This window comes from Taudactylus pleione, unplaced genomic scaffold (assembly GCF_031769625.1).
Source record: "Taudactylus pleione unplaced genomic scaffold, aTauple2 ptg000282l, whole genome shotgun sequence".
Classification (NCBI taxonomy): domain Eukaryota; kingdom Metazoa; phylum Chordata; class Amphibia; order Anura; family Myobatrachidae; genus Taudactylus; species Taudactylus pleione.
This window is the reverse complement of record NW_028284684.1, coordinates 1,604,740-1,623,552: the sequence shown is the minus strand read 5'-3', so window position 1 is coordinate 1,623,552 and position 18,813 is coordinate 1,604,740. Positions and strand designations below refer to the sequence as shown.

Below are 18,813 nucleotides of genomic sequence, written 5' to 3'. Positions count from 1 at the left end.
AGCTGGGTAAACTCCATACTATGGTGCGACGCAGCGATGGTGCGATGCAATGTAACTATACATTGCGCGCGCTGCATACACAGCACGATCCAGTCTACAAAGGCGTGATGTATCGTTACATGCGGCATGTAATTGCACCGTGTCGTTTATTGGATCGCCCATCTGCTGTGTACAGTGTGTACGATATATTGTTCCGATCCGCGTCAGAACAATATATTGTACGATACATTGGATAGTGTGTACTCAGCTTAAGGGTGGGTTCTCATAATTGGCAACACATGCAGACACTGACATATACATGTGTGACCAGTGCCGTTGAAAGTGGAGACAGGCCAGGGTATTAGGAACGTGGCCAAATCAGGGGAGCAGCAGTCTTCTTTCTCACCATGCCTGATGTGCAACTGACCAGGCACCTCCTATATGTCCAGCCCAGCTTTCCGATTACTTATGTGTACACAGTTTAAATCTTTAATCTGCTGAGAGGTTTCTCTGCATATCTAAAATTGCAGCTTTTTTAGTGTATACGTTTATTAGAAAGCCATATTAGGTTAATGCGTCAGACACAATTTTCACTCTGGGACAGTTCCCATAGCAGTTGCAGGGATTGCTATGACTACAGTTACACCCTTGCCTACAGTGGCGTAACTTCATCCAAGGTGCCCGGAGGCAAGATAAATGTTGGTGCCCCCCCCCCCAAATTATAATGTACCACCCCCCCCAGCACCTATGCCAGCCCCAGCTGCCGCCCCCCTATGCAGTTCCCCCAGTAGTGGACCCCTGTGCAGTGCCCTCAGTAGAGGTCCCCCTATGCAGTGCCACCTATGTAGTGCCCCCCAGTAATGGTCCCCCTATGCAGTACCTCCAGTAGTGGTCCCCCTTTGCAGTGCCCCAGTACTAAGGGCCCCTGTAGTGCTCCCAGTAGTAAGCCCCTGTAGTAAACCCCCAGTAGTAAACTCCCTGTAGTGCCCCCAGTAGTAAGCCCCCAGTAATGCCCCCTGTAGAAATCCCCCAGTAATGCCCCCTGTAGTAAGCCCCCATAATGCCCCCTGTAGTAAGCCCCCTGTAGAAAGCCCCCAGTAATGCCCCCTGCAGTAATCCCCCAGTAATGCCCCCTGTATCAAGCCCCCTGTAGAAAGCCCCCAGTAATGCCCCCTGTAGTAAGCCCCCGTAATGCCCCCTGTAGTAAGCCCCCTATAATGCCCCGTGTAGTGAGCCCCCAACAATGCCCCCTGTAGTGAGCCCCCAACAATGCCCCCTGCAGTAAGCCCCCAGTAATGCCCCCTGTATCAAGCCCCCTGTAATGCCCCCTGTAGAAAGCCCCCAGTAATGCCCCCTGTAGTAAGCCCCCGTAATGCCCCCTGTAGTAAGCCCCCTATAATGCCCTGTGTAGTACGCCCCTGTAATGCCCCCTGTAGTAAGCCCCCAGTAATGCCCCCTGTAGTAAGCCCCCGCAATGCCCCGTGTAGTACGCCCCCGTAATGCCCCCTTTAGTAAGCCCCAGTAATGCCCCCTGTAGTGAGCCCCCAGTAATGCCCCCTGTAGTGAGCCCCCAACAATGCCCCCTGTAGTGAACCCCCCCCCCACCCCGCGAGCGCACACACAGTCCTGCTGCCTTCCGTCCCCGGCGCCCGCTCCTCGGAACTATGGGAGTGACGTCATGACATCACTCCCATAGTGCATTGTGGGACCCGGAAGCGGAGCTCACACTGAGCTACGTTCCTCCAGCTACCGCAGGGGGGAACGAAGGTGTCGGGCACCCGCTGGTAATACAATCAGCGGGCGCCCGGCAAATAGGGGGTGCCACTGCACCCCCCTTATTGACGCCGCTGGAGGTGGAGCGCCGATCAGCAGCGCTCCATCTCCATGGCAGTGACCGGAATGGCCCGGGGGACAATAGAGCCAGGTGCCCCCTTAAGGGCTGGAGCCCGGCAGGAAATGACTCCATTGTCTCCGGGAGTTCCGCCACTGCTTGCCTACATGGTTCTTGTCTTGGGTGTGCTAAAGAGAACCAGAAACAAGAAAAACACCTAACAATGACCAGGTTCACTTCACACCATTTTTATGCCAACTCCACCCCTTTAGAGGCCCCTGATTAGGGACATTTGGGAGATACTGTATGACATAGCAGAAATCAGATCAATGTTAATTTAGGATAATTTGCGCTATAAGTATTAGTATCATGAAGTCTGATATGTGAAATAAAGAATACTGGTATAGTACACAACAAATGTTTTATTTTCTAACACATGAAAGAGTATATAAATTCACATTCAATACAATCTAAAAAATAGATACAACCGGTTGTATTCATAAAACCATGGTATATATCTCTATGCACACAATTATGTTAATCCTAAAAAAGATATATAAACCTGAGCTGATTGTAAAGAATAATATCACTCTTAATAGCTGAATTCCTCTTTGTAGCTTTATAAAGATATTATCCTCTTTGTCTCAATTATATGTTAATTTTCACCTGGTCTCTCACTTTTCACCTGTCATTCTACTGAAGATAAAAGATGTAATGTGTGGACAGGATAAATGGTTGCTTTCAATGAATGACATATAATGATCTTCCGTTATAATATTAAATTCTCCATTTATATGGGGTGCTCAATCCCTGATAAGTGGCATGGAATGAATGTCCGGATGCTTAAAGATGGTGATTCAAAGGGAGCCATATTCGCATGTCATGTTGCACGGATCTCCCCAAAAGTCCACAAATATATGGAGTTTGTAAATGTTTGTGCACAACAATGAAGCCGCGGCTTTGCTCTCACCTGCCGTCCAGCAATGTAACTCCGCACCTCAATCGCGTCCGACCGTCTCTATTAGCCCTCAAAGACCGGTGCCCGGCTGCAGCTCCCGGAGCACTTAATTAATCCACACGTAGGCTTGTACGCGTCCAGCAGCTGACCCCTGTCTCAATGCTCTCTGCAGGGCAGCTGATATCCCCATTATGCAACAAAAAGGGGGAGATAGCCTCAGCAGCAAATATTCCACTATGGGTATATACCCCAAACGATATCAAGTCCACTTGGTGGCAAAGCAGGTAAGTCCTCTAACTAGTTTTGTTCCAACCTAGGAACTTTATTAAAGAGTATTGAATGTGAATTTATATGCTCTTTATGTTTTAGAAAATAAAATAACATTTGTTGTGTCCTTTACAAGTATTCTTTATTTCACATATCAGACTTCATGATACTAATACTTATAGCAAAAATTATCCTAAATTAATACATGCTGACCATTTAGGTCAGGGTGTAAGAATACATTATTCTGTATGTTCACAAACATATAGAGGGTTTTTTTGCTGCTGGTCATTATTAACATCTACAGTGTGTGTTACATCTACTATATAAAAGCAACATTTTTCCTTCTGTTTTTCTATACAAATCCACAGTTTACAAGCCACGATCGTGAAATTTTACATACGAGTGTATTAAAACACGGCAGAGGCAACTAAAAAAATTAAAATCGAATTTAATTACTGTTAATTTTTAATTCATGAAAAACTACAATTTTTGCATAGCTTTCGCCCTCTACAGGTCAGGTACAGAATTACAAAAGTATTTAGCTTATCTACTATTTTTTCTTTTCTATCTTCTCTACTAAATCAAAATTAATTACTGTTACTTTTTAATTAATTAAAAAACACAATTTTTGCATAGCATTCGCCCTCTACAGGTCAGGTACGGAATTACAAAAAGATTTAGCATATCTACTATTTTTTCTTTTCTATCTTCTCTACTATATCAAAGTGAAAATTTGTCCTAGTGTACGTCTATCTTTCTATACAAATCTACAGTTTACAAGCGAAGATCGTGACATATTAAATACGAGCGTATTAAAACACGGCGGAGGCAAAAAAAAATTTTTTGATCGAAATGAATTACTGTTAATTTTTAATTAATTTAAAACCACAATTTTTGCTGGACACTGATTGTGGGGCCTCACGGCATATGGGTAGGGCCTCGGAGCAAGCGTTTTGTGTTGTCATGTTTTGTCATGATCTTAATGTTTATTAGCAGGCTTTGCCAGCATTCTCAGCTCTCTGACTATACCAAATTACACAACATTTACTTCTTTCTTCCAACTGTGTCCAAATGATGGCTTTGCAAGGATCCTGCTGTACTGTGAGCTGCCAAAATATTACACATGGAATGCTTCTCCCAAAGTTTTTATGCGCAGAAAACAGGGAGTCGCTGTAGATGGTCATCCTGGTATCAGAGCAACAGAAGCTCTTGGCCGTGTTTACACTGTACATCTTACAAATTTTGAATGCTTCTATCTCCGAAGTTTGCTTTACACCATTACAGGTCCTACTTCCTTCGAAGACCTTAGGACTGTTGATGGGGAAGTTTGTCACACTTTTCATGAGGCCTGCCTAAGGAGAGGTTGGTTGGAGGATGATGTGTAAACAAACATTCTTAAAATCCCGGGCAACGCCGGGTACTCCGGCTAGTAACCAATAAAAAATTTGCGCTTGAACATACTTATTTTGTTTCTTTTAAACAAATAGCAGAAATCAGGCATGAAACTAAAGATTGTGTATTACAATTACATCCTACTCTATCAAGTGTGCTGATATTTTCATGCTGGATTTGAAAAGTATGGATGATGCTTCACTTACCTGAGATAATCTGGCCTCCCGGTAACTGAAATGACAGAGGTCACACAATGCCAGCACATGAAAATAAAGATTCTGCATTGTACCTCGCCTATACAGCAACAAGCAGGGTGCTTTATATTTATATATACCAATCATTCTCTCCTCTTTCTACACTCTATCTTTCTTCAGGCTAAGAAAGGATGAACCAGACAGATGCAACACACATTTTGATGCAGTAGCTCAGATAAGAGGAGAAGCATTTTTCTTTAAAGGTAAGGAATGTCCTCTGTTTGTACGGTAATAACAAATCCAGTGACATTTTGCCATTATGAGAATGATCAGATATCTTTCTATGTATCTTCTATTCAACCTATTCCTTTATGACATTGCTTTCCACAGGGGTCAGTACTGGTTCCCATTCTGTTTCTGTTCACATTTTTGTAATGTAATAAGTAGGGGTGAGCGGGTTCGGATTTCTGAAATCCGAACCCCCCCGAGCCCCCCCGATCCGAGTCCGATCCGAGTCAGGCTCGACTTTTCCCGCCTGACTCGGATCTGAAATCGAGGCAAAACGTCATCATCCCGCCTTCCGAGTCTCGCGGGTTTTGGATCCTATATAAGGTACCCGCGTCGGCGCCATTTTCTCACTCGGCTGTGGACAGTGAAGAGGGAGGGTGGGAGTTAGGGCTGTGTAGTGTAGTGTAGTGTAGTGTAGTGTAGTGCTGCTGTTGTCCACTACTTCAAAGTCCATAGGGGCTGGCTGTGTTGTGCTGTGCTGCTGTTGTTAATAGGGGCTGTGTCCACTACTTCAAAGTCCATAGGGGCTGGCTGGACTGTGTTGTGCAGTCAGTTCTCCATAGGGGCTGTGTCCACTCCAAAGTCCTGTGCAGTGTCCCAGTCCTAAAGGAGGGCTGTAGTGTTGTCCAGGGGGTGCTCTGTCCATCAGGGGTGCTCCCCCCAAGTGCTAAAAAAATAATATATTTTCTGTGTTTGTGAATTGTGTGCGCAGTAGCCGCACGTGCATCAACAAAGTAGTGCCAAGCGTGCGCCTGTGTCATAAGTAAAGGGCCGGCTGGCTTGACCGTTAAAGGGTGCTGTAACCCCCGAAAGTACACTCCAGTCCAAACCAAAAAAAAATTATTTTCTGTGTTTGTGAATTGTGTGCGCAGTAGCCGCACGTGCATCAACAAAGTAGTGCCAAGCGTGCGCCTGTGTCATAAGTAAAGGGCCGGCTGGCTTGACCGTTAAGGGTGCTGTAACCCCCGAAAGTACACTCCAGTCCAAACCAAAAAAAAAATTATTTTCTGTGTTTGTGAATTGTGTGCGCAGTAGCCGCACGTGCATCAACAAAGTAGTGCCAAGCGTGCGCCTGTGTCATAAGTAAAGGGCCGACTGGCTTGACCGTTAAGGGTGCTGTAACCCCCGAAAGTACACTCCAGTCCAAACCAAAAAAAAAATTATTTTCTGTGTTTGTGAATTGTGTGCGCAGTAGCCGCACGTGCATCAACAAAGTAGTGCCAAGCGTGCACCTGTGTCATAAGTAAAGGGCCGGCTGGCTTGACCGTTAAGGGTGCTGTAACCCCCGAAAGTACACTCCAGTCCAAACCAAAAAAAAAATTATTTTCTGTGTTTGTGAATTGTGTGCGCAGTAGCCGCACGTGCATCAACAAAGTAGTGCCAAGCGTGCGCCTGTGTCATAAGTAAAGGGCCGGCTGGCTTGACCATTAAGGGTGCTGTAACCCCCGAAAGTACACTCCAGTCCAAACCAAAAAAAAATTATTTTCTGTGTTTGTGAATTGTGTGCGCAGTAGCCGCACGTGCATCAACAAAGTAGTGCCAAGCGTGCGCCTGTGTCATAAGTAAAGGGCCGGCTGGCTTGACCGTTAAGGGTGCTGTAACCCCCGAAAGTACACTCCAGTCCAAACCAAAAAAAAAATTATTTTCTGTGTTTGTGAATTGTGTGCGCAGTAGCCGCACATGCATCAACAAAGTAGTGCCAAGCGTGCACCTGTGTCATAAGTAAAGGGCCGGCTGGCTTGACCGTTAAGGGTGCTGTAACCCCCGAAAGTACACTCCAGTCCAAACCAAAAAAAAAATTATTTTCTGTGTTTGTGAATTGTGTGCGCAGTAGCCGCACGTGCATCAACAAAGTAGTGCCAAGCGTGCGCCTGTGTCATAAGTAAAGGGCCGGCTGGCTTGACCGTTAAAGGGTGCTGTAACCCCCAAAGTACACTCCAGTCCAAACCAAAAAAAAAATTATTTTCTGTGTTTGTGAATTGTGTGCGCAGTAGCCGCACGTGCATCAACAAAGTAGTGCCAAGCGTGCGCCTGTGTCATAAGTAAAGGGCCGGCTGGCTTGACCGTTAAAGGGTGCTGTAACCCCCGAAAGTACACTCCAGTCCAAACCAAAAAAAAATTATTTTCTGTGTTTGTGAATTGTGTGCGCAGTAGCCGCACGTGCATCAACAAAGTAGTACCAAGCGTGCGCCTGTGTCATAAGTAAAGGGCCGGCTGGCTTGACCGTTAAGGGTGCTGTAACCCCCGAAAGTACACTCCAGTCCAAACCAAAAAAAAAATTATTTTCTGTGTTTGTGAATTGTGTGCGCAGTAGCCGCACGTGCATCAACAAAGTAGTGCCAAGCGTGCGCCTGTGTCATAAGTAAAGGGCCGGCTGGCTTGACCGTTAAAGGGTGCTGTAACCCCCGAAAGTACACTCCAGTCCAAACCAAAAAAAAAATTATTTTCTGTGTTTGTGAATTGTGTGCGCAGTAGCCGCACGTGCATCAACAAAGTAGTGCCAAGCGTGCGCCTGTGTCATAAGTAAAGGGCCGGCTGGCTTGACCGTTAAGGGTGCTGTAACCCCCGAAAGTACACTCCAGTCCAAACCAAAAAAAAAATTATTTTCTGTGTTTGTGAATTGTGTGCGCAGTAGCCGCACGTGCATCAACAAAGTAGTGCCAAGCGTGCACCTGTGTCATAAGTAAAGGGCCGGCTGGCTTGACCGTTAAGGGTGCTGTAACCCCCAAAAGTACACTCCAGTCCAAACCAAAAAAAAAATTATTTTCTGTGTTTGTGAATTGTGTGCGCAGTAGCCGCACGTGCATCAACAAAGTAGTGCCAAGCGTGCGCCTGTGTCATAAGTAAAGGGCCAGCTGGCTTGACCGTTAAAGGGTGCTGTAACCCCCAAAGTACACTCCAGTCCAAACCAAAAAAAAAATTATTTTCTGTGTTTGTGAATTGTGTGCGCAGTAGCCGCACGTGCATCAACAAAGTAGTGCCAAGCGTGCGCCTGTGTCATAAGTAAAGGGCCGGCTGGCTTGACCGTTAAGGGTGCTGTAACCCCCGAAAGTACACTCCAGTCCAAACCAAAAAAAAAATTATTTTCTGTGTTTGTGAATTGTGTGCGCAGTAGCCGCACGTGCATCAACAAAGTAGTGCCAAGCGTGCGCCTGTGTCATAAGTAAAGGGCCGACTGGCTTGACCGTTAAGGGTGCTGTAACCCCCGAAAGTACACTCCAGTCCAAACCAAAAAAAAAATTATTTTCTGTGTTTGTGAATTGTGTGCGCAGTAGCCGCACGTGCATCAACAAAGTAGTGCCAAGCGTGCACCTGTGTCATAAGTAAAGGGCCGGCTGGCTTGACCGTTAAGGGTGCTGTAACCCCCGAAAGTACACTCCAGTCCAAACCAAAAAAAAAATTATTTTCTGTGTTTGTGAATTGTGTGCGCAGTAGCCGCACGTGCATCAACAAAGTAGTGCCAAGCGTGCGCCTGTGTCATAAGTAAAGGGCCGGCTGGCTTGACCGTTAAGGGTGCTGTAACCCCCGAAAATACACTCCAGTCCAAACCAAAAAAAAATTATTTTCTGTGTTTGTGAATTGTGTGCGCAGTAGCCGCACGTGCATCAACAAAGTAGTGCCAAGCGTGCGCCTGTGTCATAAGTAAAGGGCCGGCTGGCTTGACCGTTAAGGGTGCTGTAACCCCCGAAAGTACACTCCAGTCCAAACCAAAAAAAAAATAATTTCCTGTGTTTGTGAATTGTGTGCGCAGTAGCCGCACATGCATCAACAAAGTAGTGCCAAGCGTGCACCTGTGTCATAAGTAAAGGGCCGGCTGGCTTGACCGTTAAGGGTGCTGTAACCCCCGAAAGTACACTCCAGTCCAAACCAAAAAAAAAATTATTTTCTGTGTTTGTGAATTGTGTGCGCAGTAGCCGCACGTGCATCAACAAAGTAGTGCCAAGCGTGCGCCTGTGTCATAAGTAAAGGGCCGGCTGGCTTGACCGTTAAAGGGTGCTGTAACCCCCAAAGCACACTCCAGTCCAAACCAAAAAAAAAATTATTTTCTGTGTTTGTGAATTGTGTGCGCAGTAGCCGCACGTGCATCAACAAAGTAGTGCCAAGCGTGCGCCTGTGTCATAAGTAAAGGGCCGGCTGGCTTGACCGTTAAAGGGTGCTGTAACCCCCGAAAGTACACTCCAGTCCAAACCAAAAAAAAATTATTTTCTGTGTTTGTGAATTGTGTGCGCAGTAGCCGCACGTGCATCAACAAAGTAGTACCAAGCGTGCGCCTGTGTCATAAGTAAAGGGCCGGCTGGCTTGACCGTTAAGGGTGCTGTAACCCCCGAAAGTACACTCCAGTCCAAACCAAAAAAAAAATTATTTTCTGTGTTTGTGAATTGTGTGCGCAGTAGCCGCACGTGCATCAACAAAGTAGTGCCAAGCGTGCGCCTGTGTCATAAGTAAAGGGCCGGCTGGCTTGACCGTTAAAGGGTGCTGTATCCCCCGAAAGTACACTCCAGTCCAAACCAAAAAAAAATTATTTTCTGTGTTTGTGAATTGTGTGCGCAGTAGCCGCACGTGCATCAACAAAGTAGTGCCAAGCGTGCGCCTGTGTCATAAGTAAAGGGCCGGCTGGCTTGACCGTTAAGGGTGCTGTAACCCCCGAAAGTACACTCCAGTCCAAACCAAAAAAAAAATTATTTTCTGTGTTTGTGAATTGTGTGCGCAGTAGCCGCACGTGCATCAACAAAGTAGTGCCAAGCGTGCACCTGTGTCATAAGTAAAGGGCCGGCTGGCTTGACCGTTAAGGGTGCTGTAACCCCCGAAAGTACACTCCAGTCCAAACCAAAAAAAAAATTATTTTCTGTGTTTGTGAATTGTGTGCGCAGTAGCCGCACGTGCATCAACAAAGTAGTGCCAAGCGTGCGCCTGTGTCATAAGTAAAGGGCCGGCTGGCTTGACCGTTAAAGGGTGCTGTAACCCCCAAAGTACACTCCAGTCCAAACCAAAAAAAAAATTATTTTCTGTGTTTGTGAATTGTGTGCGCAGTAGCCGCACGTGCATCAACAAAGTAGTGCCAAGCGTGCGCCTGTGTCATAAGTAAAGGGCCGGCTGGCTTGACCGTTAAAGGGTGCTGTAACCCCCGAAAGTACACTCCAGTCCAAACCAAAAAAAAATTATTTTCTGTGTTTGTGAATTGTGTGCGCAGTAGCCGCACGTGCATCAACAAAGTAGTGCCAAGCGTGCGCCTGTGTCATAAGTAAAGGGCCGGCTGGCTTGACCATTAAGGGTGCTGTAACCCCCGAAAGTACACTCCAGTCCAAACCAAAAAAAAAATTATTTTCTGTGTTTGTGAATTGTGTGCGCAGTAGCCGCACGTGCATCAACAAAGTAGTGCCAAGCGTGCGCCTGTGTCATAAGTAAAGGGCCCGCTGGCTTGACCGTTAAAGGGTGCTGTAACCCCCGAAAGTACACTCCAGTCCAAACCAAAAAAAAATTATTTTCTGTGTTTGTGAATTGTGTGCGCAGTAGCCGCACGTGCATCAACAAAGTAGTGCCAAGCGTGCGCCTGTGTCATAAGTAAAGGGCCGGCTGGCTTGACCGTTAAAGGGTGCTGTAACCCCCAAAGTACACTCCAGTCCAAACCAAAAAAAAAATTATTTTCTGTGTTTGTGAATTGTGTGCGCAGTAGCCGCACGTGCATCAACAAAGTAGTGCCAAGCGTGCGCCTGTGTCATAAGTAAAGGGCCGGCTGGCTTGACCGTTAAAGGGTGCTGTAACCCCCGAAAGTACACTCCAGTCCAAACAAAAAAAAAATTATTTTCTGTGTTTGTGAATTGTGTGCGCAGTAGCCGCACGTGCATCAACAAAGTAGTGCCAAGCGTGCGCCTGTGTCATAAGTAAAGGGCCGGCTGGCTTGACCGTTAAGGGTGCTGTAACCCCCGAAAGTACACTCCAGTCCAAACCAAAAAAAAAATTATTTTCTGTGTTTGTGAATTGTGTGCGCAGTAGCCGCACGTGCATCAACAAAGTAGTGCCAAGCGTGCGCCTGTGTCATAAGTAAAGGGCCGGCTGGCTTGACCGTTAAAGGGTGCTGTAACCCCCGAAAGTACACTCCAGTCCAAACCAAAAAAAAATTATTTTCTGTGTTTGTGAATTGTGTGCGCAGTAGCCGCACGTGCATCAACAAAGTAGTGCCAAGCGTGCGCCTGTGTCATAAGTAAAGGGCCGGCTGGCTTGACCATTAAAGGGTGCTGTAACCCACAAAGTACACTCCAGTCCAAACCCAAAAAAAAATTATTTTCTGTGTTTAGCCGCACGTATATATCAAATCGATATAACATAAATGGAGGACCAAACTTTCTCCGATAAAAATAAAATAGAGAAAGATCAAGAACCACTTCCTCCTAGTGCTGAAGCTGCTGCCACTAGTCATGACATAGACGATAACATGCCATCAACGTCGTCTGCCAAGGCCGATGCCCAATGTCATAGTAGAGGGCACATACAATCCCAAATGGCAAAGTTCAGGAAAATGACCTTGAAAAAGACATTTAAATCAGCTGAAGAGAAACGTAAACTTGCCAATATGCCATTTACGACACGGAGTGGCAAGGAACGGCTAAGGTCGATCCCTAGTATGTTCATGACTAGTGGTTCAGCTTCACATGACGATGGAAGCCCTCCTCCCACTAAAAAAATCAAAAGAGTTAAGCTGGCAAAAGCACAGCGAAGAACTGTGCTTTCTAAGAAGATATCACAAATCCCCAAGGAGAGTCCAAGTGTGGTGGTGGTTGCGATGCCTGACCTTCCCAGCACTGGACGGGAAGAGGTGGCTCTTTCCACCATTTGCACGCCCCCTGCAAGTGCTGAAAGGAGCACCCACAGTCCACTTGCTGATATGCAAATTGAAGATGTCACTGTTGAAGTACAACAGGATGAGGATACTGGTGTAGCTGGCGCTGAGGAGGAAGTTGGCGAGGAGGATTCTGATGGTGATGTGGTTTGTTTAAATCAGGCTCCGGGGGAGACAGTTGTTGTCCGTGGGATGAAAAAGCCCATCACGGTCATGCCTGGGCAGAAGACCAAACATTCCACCTCTTTGGTCTGGCAATATTTCTATCCAAATCCGGACAACAACTGTCTTGCCATATGTACCATATGTAAAGGTGAAATAAGTAGGGGTAGGGACGTCAACCACCTAGGAACATCCTCCCTTATACGGCACCTGCAGCGCGTTCATAAAAAGTTACTGTCAAGTTCAGAAACTTTGGCTAAGACCGTAAGCAGTCCAGGGACACCTAAATCCCGTTGTCCTGTTGTATCCAAGCGCCTGCAAACCACACCGTCAACTCCCTCCTCGTCAATTTCCTCCTTAGTTAGGATCGGAAGTAGTCCTGCAGGCCATGTCACTGGCATGACTGACTCTCCTATCCGGGATTCCTCCGGAGGATCCTGCATTGCTACGCCTACTGCTGCCGCTGCTGCTGTTGCTGCTGCTGGGAGTCGTTCATCATCCCAGAGAGGAAGTAGGAACACCACTACTTTTACTAAACAATTGACCCTCCAACAGTCCTTAGCGAGGAGGATGAAGTACGACAGCAGTCATCCTGAAGCAAAACGTATAACTGAGGCCTTGACTGCTATGTTGGTGTTAGACGTGCGTCCGGTATCCGCCATTAGTGCAGTGGGATTTAGACAATTGATGGAGGTAGTGTGTCCCCGGTTCCAAATCCCGTCTAGATTCCACTTCACTAGGCAGGCGATACCGAGACTGTACAGAAACGTCAGAAAAAGTGTCCTCAGTGTCCTGAAAAATGCCGTTGTACACAATGTCCACTTAACCACGGACATGTGGACAAGTGGAACAGGGCAGACTAAGGACTATATGACTGTGACAGCCCACTGGGTAGATGTATCACCTTACGCAGCAACAGCAGCAGCGTCACCAGTAGCAGCATCTCAGAAATGCCAGCTCGTTACAAGGCAGGCTACGCTGTGTATCACCGGTTTCAGTAAGAGGCACACCGCCGACAACCTCTTAGAGAAACTGAGGGAAATCATCGCCCAGTGGCTTACCCCACTTAGACTCTCCTGGGGATTTGTGATATCTGACAACGCCACCAATATTGTGCGGGCATTACATCTGGGCAAATTCCAGCACGTCCCATGTTTTGCTCACACAATAAACTTGGTGGTGCAGAATTTTCTGAAAAGCGACAGGGGCGTGCAGGAGACGCTTTGGGTGGCCCGAAAAATTTCTGGCCACTTTCGCCATTCAGCGACTGCGTGCCTAAGACTGGAGCGCCAGCAAACACTCTTGAACCTGCCCCGCCATCACCTGAAGCAAGAGGTTGTGACGCGGTGGAACTCAACCCTCTATATGCTTCAGAGGATGGAGGAGCAGCAAAAGGCCATACAAGCCTATACATCCACCTATGACATAGGCAAAGGAGGGGGTATGCACCTGACTCAAGCGCAGTGGAGAATGATTTCCGTGTTGTGCAAGGTTCTCCAGCCCTTCGAACTTGCCACACGTGAAGTCAGTTCAGACACTGCCAGCTTGAGTCAGGTCATTCCCCTCATCAGGCTTTTGCAGAAGCAGCTGGAGAAAGTGAAGGAGGAGCTAAGACGGAGCGATTCTGCTCGGCATGTGGGACTTGTGGATGAAGCCCTTCATTCGCTTTGCCAGGATTCCAGGGTGGTCAATCTGTTGAAATCAGACCACTACGTTTTGGCCACCGTGCTCGATCCTAGGTTTAAAGCCTATGTGGTGTCTCTCTTTCCGGCCGACACAAGCCTGCAGAGGTGCAAAGACCTGCTGGTGAACACACTGTCAGCTGAAGCGGAACGTGACACGTCAACGGCTCCTTCTTCATTTTCTCCTGCAACTGGGGCTGCCAGGAAAAAACTTAGGTATCCTAAGCAACCCGCTGGCGGTGATGCAGGGCAGGCAGGACCAAGTTTGGACATCTGGTCCGGACTGAAGGACCTGGCAACAATTTCTGACATGTCTACTGTCACTGCATATGATACTGTCACCATTGACAGAATGGTGGAGGATTACATCGGTGACAGCATCCAAGTAGGCATGGCAGACAGTCCATACCTGTACTGGCAGGAAAAAGAGGCAATTTGGAGGCCCCTGTACAAACTGGCTCTATTTTACCTGAGTTGCCCCGAAAGAGTGTTTAGTGCAGCCGGGAACCTTGTCAGCGAAAGGCGTAGGAGGTTGCTTCCACAGAATGTGGAGAAGATGATGTTCATCAAAATGAATTATCAGCTCTTCCAGGGAGACCAGCCTCCAGAAGGTACAGAGGGACCTGTGGTGGTGGATTCAAGTGGGGACGAGTTAATACTTTGTGAGGATGAGGATGTACACACTGAAGAGGGTGAGGAATCGGTGGATGAGGAGGATGAGGATGACATCTTGCCTCCATAGAGCCAGTTTGTGCAGGGACACATTAATTGCCAGCTTGTTTTGTGGGGGCCCAAACGAACCAATCATTTCAGCCACAGTTGTGTGGCAGACCCTGGCGCTGAAATGATTGGTTTGTTAAAGTGTGCATGTCCTGTTTATACAACATAAGGGTGGGTGGGAGGGCCCAAGGACAATTCCATCTTGCACCTCTTTTTTTTCTTTGCATTATGTACAGTTTGGGGCCTAGTTTTTCAAACTGCCATCCTGTCTGCCACTGCAGTTTCACGCCTAGATGGGTCACGTGTTTGTGCCGCCCACTCGTGTCGCTTAGCATAGTCATCCAGCTACCTCGGTGCAACGTTTTGGACATAAAAACACTATTGTGAGGTGTGAGGTGTTCAGAATAGACTGGAAATGAGTGGAAATTAAGGTTATTGAGGTTAATAATAGCATAGGAGCAGAAAAACCTACAAATTCTGTGATTTTAGCTGTTTTTATGCTTTTTTAAAAAAAAATACAGATCCAAAACACAAAACCCAGAACCCAAAACACGGAAGGGTGGTTTTGGCAAAACCAATCCAGATCCAAAACACGAAGAAAGATCCAGATCCAAAACCAAAACACAAAACACGAAAAGTGGCCGGTGCACACCCCTAGTAATAAGTAGCTTTGGTTTTCAGTATTGTCATAATGCTGATGAAATCCAACATACCCTCCTGCCGATTGTCCCTCTTACTTCTGACTGACACCACTGATTGTGTCTCCATGGTGTGTTAGCAATGTCTTGTCTTCTCGCCTTCCATTACAGTAACTCCCATACCACAAGCTTTTTGTTCAGATCTTTATATTGTCTTAGTGCTGCACTGTGTACTGTACACTCATGTACACGCATGCCCAGGGTTGGACTGGCACACAGGGGTACAGGGGAAATCCCAGGTGGGCCCCACAGCCTGTGGGCCCACCTCCCCTCCTCTAAGTGTCAGGTTGTAGACCTCAAATTATAGGTTGTTACTTTATTAGACAGTCAGTTACCTGGTTGAGAAGGACCACTGATCAACATGGGAGCTTGGTTCCCCTCTATAGAAACTACACCAAGATTTGCCTAATGGTTAGCCAAGCGTCTGTGATAGCTGGCTGCACGCCCTCTGGTGGATGACCACACCCTTACCACTGATTCCCCCGGTGGGCCTCTCATTGCCCAGTCCAACACTTCGCATGCCCTTCAGCAAACTTATATCATATCCACCTTAAAAACAACAATACTCCCATTGATTTTTTAGTTATTTATTAATTTACATGTATTTATATGCCAACAGCATACTCCACAGTACATTACAGTTGGGAACAAACACAGTAATAAAACAAGATTATGGGCTCTATTTATTAACATTATTTTGACTGTTTTCATACCCTTTTCACATTATTTTAGTATCACCTATAGTTATTACAGGGCAATTGGAGTAGAATTCGTAAAATTCTACTCCAACCCCTAAGTATCACTTATTTTTTGTAAAGCAGATCGCATTTCCTATAATGGTAATGGCAAATGTGATCCAACCAGAGTTACTAAAAATAAAATGCGAAAAAATATCGGGGAAAGCCCTGTGATAATAACGCCACCTGGAGGTGGCATTATCCAGAGTCTCCCCCAGTTACCGGCCTCCTGCCCTGCTCTAACGGGAAGAGCAGAGCCGGGAGTGGATACCAATAATCAGCTGTGTGGCCTAAACAGACCGCAAGCTGATTACTGTAAAAAAAAGAAAAAAAAAATAGTAAAAAAAAAATTTACTTACCTGACTCCAGGGACTGGTGATCGGGCCTCCGGTGATGACTCCACTCCGGTCAGCTGGTCTCCCATAGTGCACTGCTGCCTGGTCATCAGGTGATCGGGCCCCAGTGCCGTATGGGAGATCACCTGACAGGAGGAATGGAGAACATCACCGGAGGCCCGGAACATGCAGGTAAGTGTAATTAAGGAAGAGGGGGGACTCGGGGGGGAGGGGGGGTCGCGGGGGGTGGTCCGTGATTGCGGGGGTGGGGCTTAGTGCTGGGGGCGGGGCTTAGTGCCGTGGGGGTAGCAGCGGCGACCGGTCGGCGCATGCGCGGGCACTTAATCACGGTATTTTTTGCGAAAATACCGTGATAAGGCTCCGAAGGGGATTTGCAGGGACAGAGCTTTATCACAAGCTCTGTCCCTGTAAGGGATTTGTAGTAAATCCCTGTGATATTGCCTGAATTCGCAATTCATATCGGTAATATCACAATACAATCTGCATTCAATATGCGGATTGTAGTAAATAGAGCCCTGTGTATTAAAAGACAGACAAAGTTACATGCTTGCAATAAGACAACACATAGTTATAACCCACATAATGCATATTGGGACAGACTGATTGCAATGAGAAAAGCTGCTTAGCGAGGAAATGCATGGGCATAAATAGGGGTATGTGAGTGGTACCGCCTCCGAGGGTATTTGGCTTGCAGGGTGCCTAGAATGGCACCCTGCAGAGTGTAGGACTGCTGCAGAGACGACTGTAGTGCCCTTAGGATGCTCCAACGATGTACCCTGCAGCCTGTAGTGCTGCTCGGTGTGTCCTTGGGATGCTCCAGGCACACCTCCTTTCCCTGTCCATAACATTACATGTTCAGGGAGTGAGGCCGACACAGGGCACAAAATCGCACTTTTACAGCACTGGGTTATGACCCAGTCACCCAGCAATGTTGTAATGTTTGGAAGCTGGGAGAAACTCTTGTTGTTTGGGCAATTGAATTCCACAGAGTTGTTCAGCACCAAAAATATTTGGAGAAAGGGAAGGAATGACACAAGGCTTCCAGGTGCCCTAGGCAAAGATTCACCCTACTGCCCATGCTCACCCCAATACCATTTTCACAGCTGATTAAAATGGTATCACGAACTTGGCAGAGATAAGAGGTCAAGGGGGAACTGATAGAGTAGAGCATCAATGGACCAATATTTTGGAGTCTAGCCTCTGTGCACAAAATATATTGTAGTTGTAAAAGTCTGATAAGGGCAGATCAGAAAAAAAATATTGCAAGATGGAATTCAGGAGACAAACATGTATTTTGTGTGAGATAAGTGTGTATTCTAGTAGTGTTTCTAAAGCTGCATACACACGGTACGATCTGTACCAACAATGACTTGAAATATATCTTTCAAAGACATCTTTCAGTGAAGTCATCCTGCCACATCTCTGAACAGGCAAAGTTGACAATAACGTGCAAGTTGGCCTTCATGTACAGATGATCATAGATATTGTTATCGTTGGTCGTTCCCTGCATAAAAATGAATGATATGAATGATATATCATTGAGCGATATCGTTATCATTCATATCGTTCATAGATATCATACCGTGTATAAGCACCTTTAGATGTATGTAACTGGTTTTCAGTTTATTGTCTTGTTATAAACAGAAATAGAGATGTCTGGTTAGTAGAATATCTTAGTTGTTGGGTGTATTGGGCTTGATTCAGAGGTAGACGTAAAGTTGATGTTGGACATAAGTGGAGCATTTTGTTTGTTTCTGCACACGAGCCAAAGCCGCACTGTGCACGCGTGGCTTTGGATTAGCTACAGTGCACACAGTGAGTGACAGGAAGTCAGCGTTTGGGGAAGGTGACGGGGAGTTAGGGCTAAGGATGGGTTTAGGTCTAGGACTAGAGTTAGGGTGAGGGTTAGGGCTATGGTTAAGTCTAGGGTTGGAGTTAGAGTTAGTGCTAGATGCAGGTGGGCCGGGACCGCTTTCTGGGCCTGCCCAGGTGAGCCTCTGAGAATTCGTACGCAGCTTGAGAGGCCCCAGTGTCTTAGTTGAGAAGGACATTCTGAGACGGCATAGGTTTGGATGTAGTATACAGGTTTGCTCAGATGTTCGATGTGGGATTGATGTTTCATCTTTTGTAAGAAAGTTGCGGATGTAAGACACCAGAGGTGGTTAGTCATTATCATATTTTTGCAAGTCCGCTGTGTCTGAAATCACAATGGCGAATGCAACGTTGACCACCTCTGAATAAGGCCCATCCGCTCAGTTTTAGAAAATTGTACAGGTCCACTTGACCATTCACTGGTTGGCGCCTGCCGTTCTGCAGATCATTTCTTACTGCTCTCATCTCTGCAGTTTTAGTGGAGGACACACCCTATGCAAATGCATTATTTATTACTCCCTTGCGTGCTACTACACTGCCTCTCTTTGGGCTCTATTTATTAACATTATTTTTACTAAAATAAAGTGAAAAAGGGTGTTTTCATACCCTTTTCACATTATTTTAGTTTCACCTAAAGTTACTATGGGCTCTATATTCTACAATCCGATAATATACCACCGGTTGGTTTCATATCCTATTTTTAATTTTTAAATTAGATTTTTTATTTTAATTTTATGCATTATGTGTCAAATTAATTGTATGTTACATATTATATTATTGGTCTATCAGAGCAATCTATATTTTGCTTACTTCTGCTCTTTCATAGATTCTAGAGCTTA

At 46.3% G+C, this 18,813-nt stretch overlaps 1 protein-coding gene across 1 annotated transcript in view; it reads left to right on the top strand.

Moving 5' to 3' along the window:
* The window catches only part of MMP17 (matrix metallopeptidase 17), a 172,423-nt gene that overhangs the window by 139,540 nt on the left and 14,070 nt on the right, over positions 1-18,813 (top strand). The window contains exon 7 of the mRNA XM_088482089.1: positions 4,802-4,884. Coding sequence (XP_088338215.1) covers positions 4,802-4,884 — 83 coding nt within the window. The remainder of the gene's footprint in view (positions 1-4,801; positions 4,885-18,813) is intronic.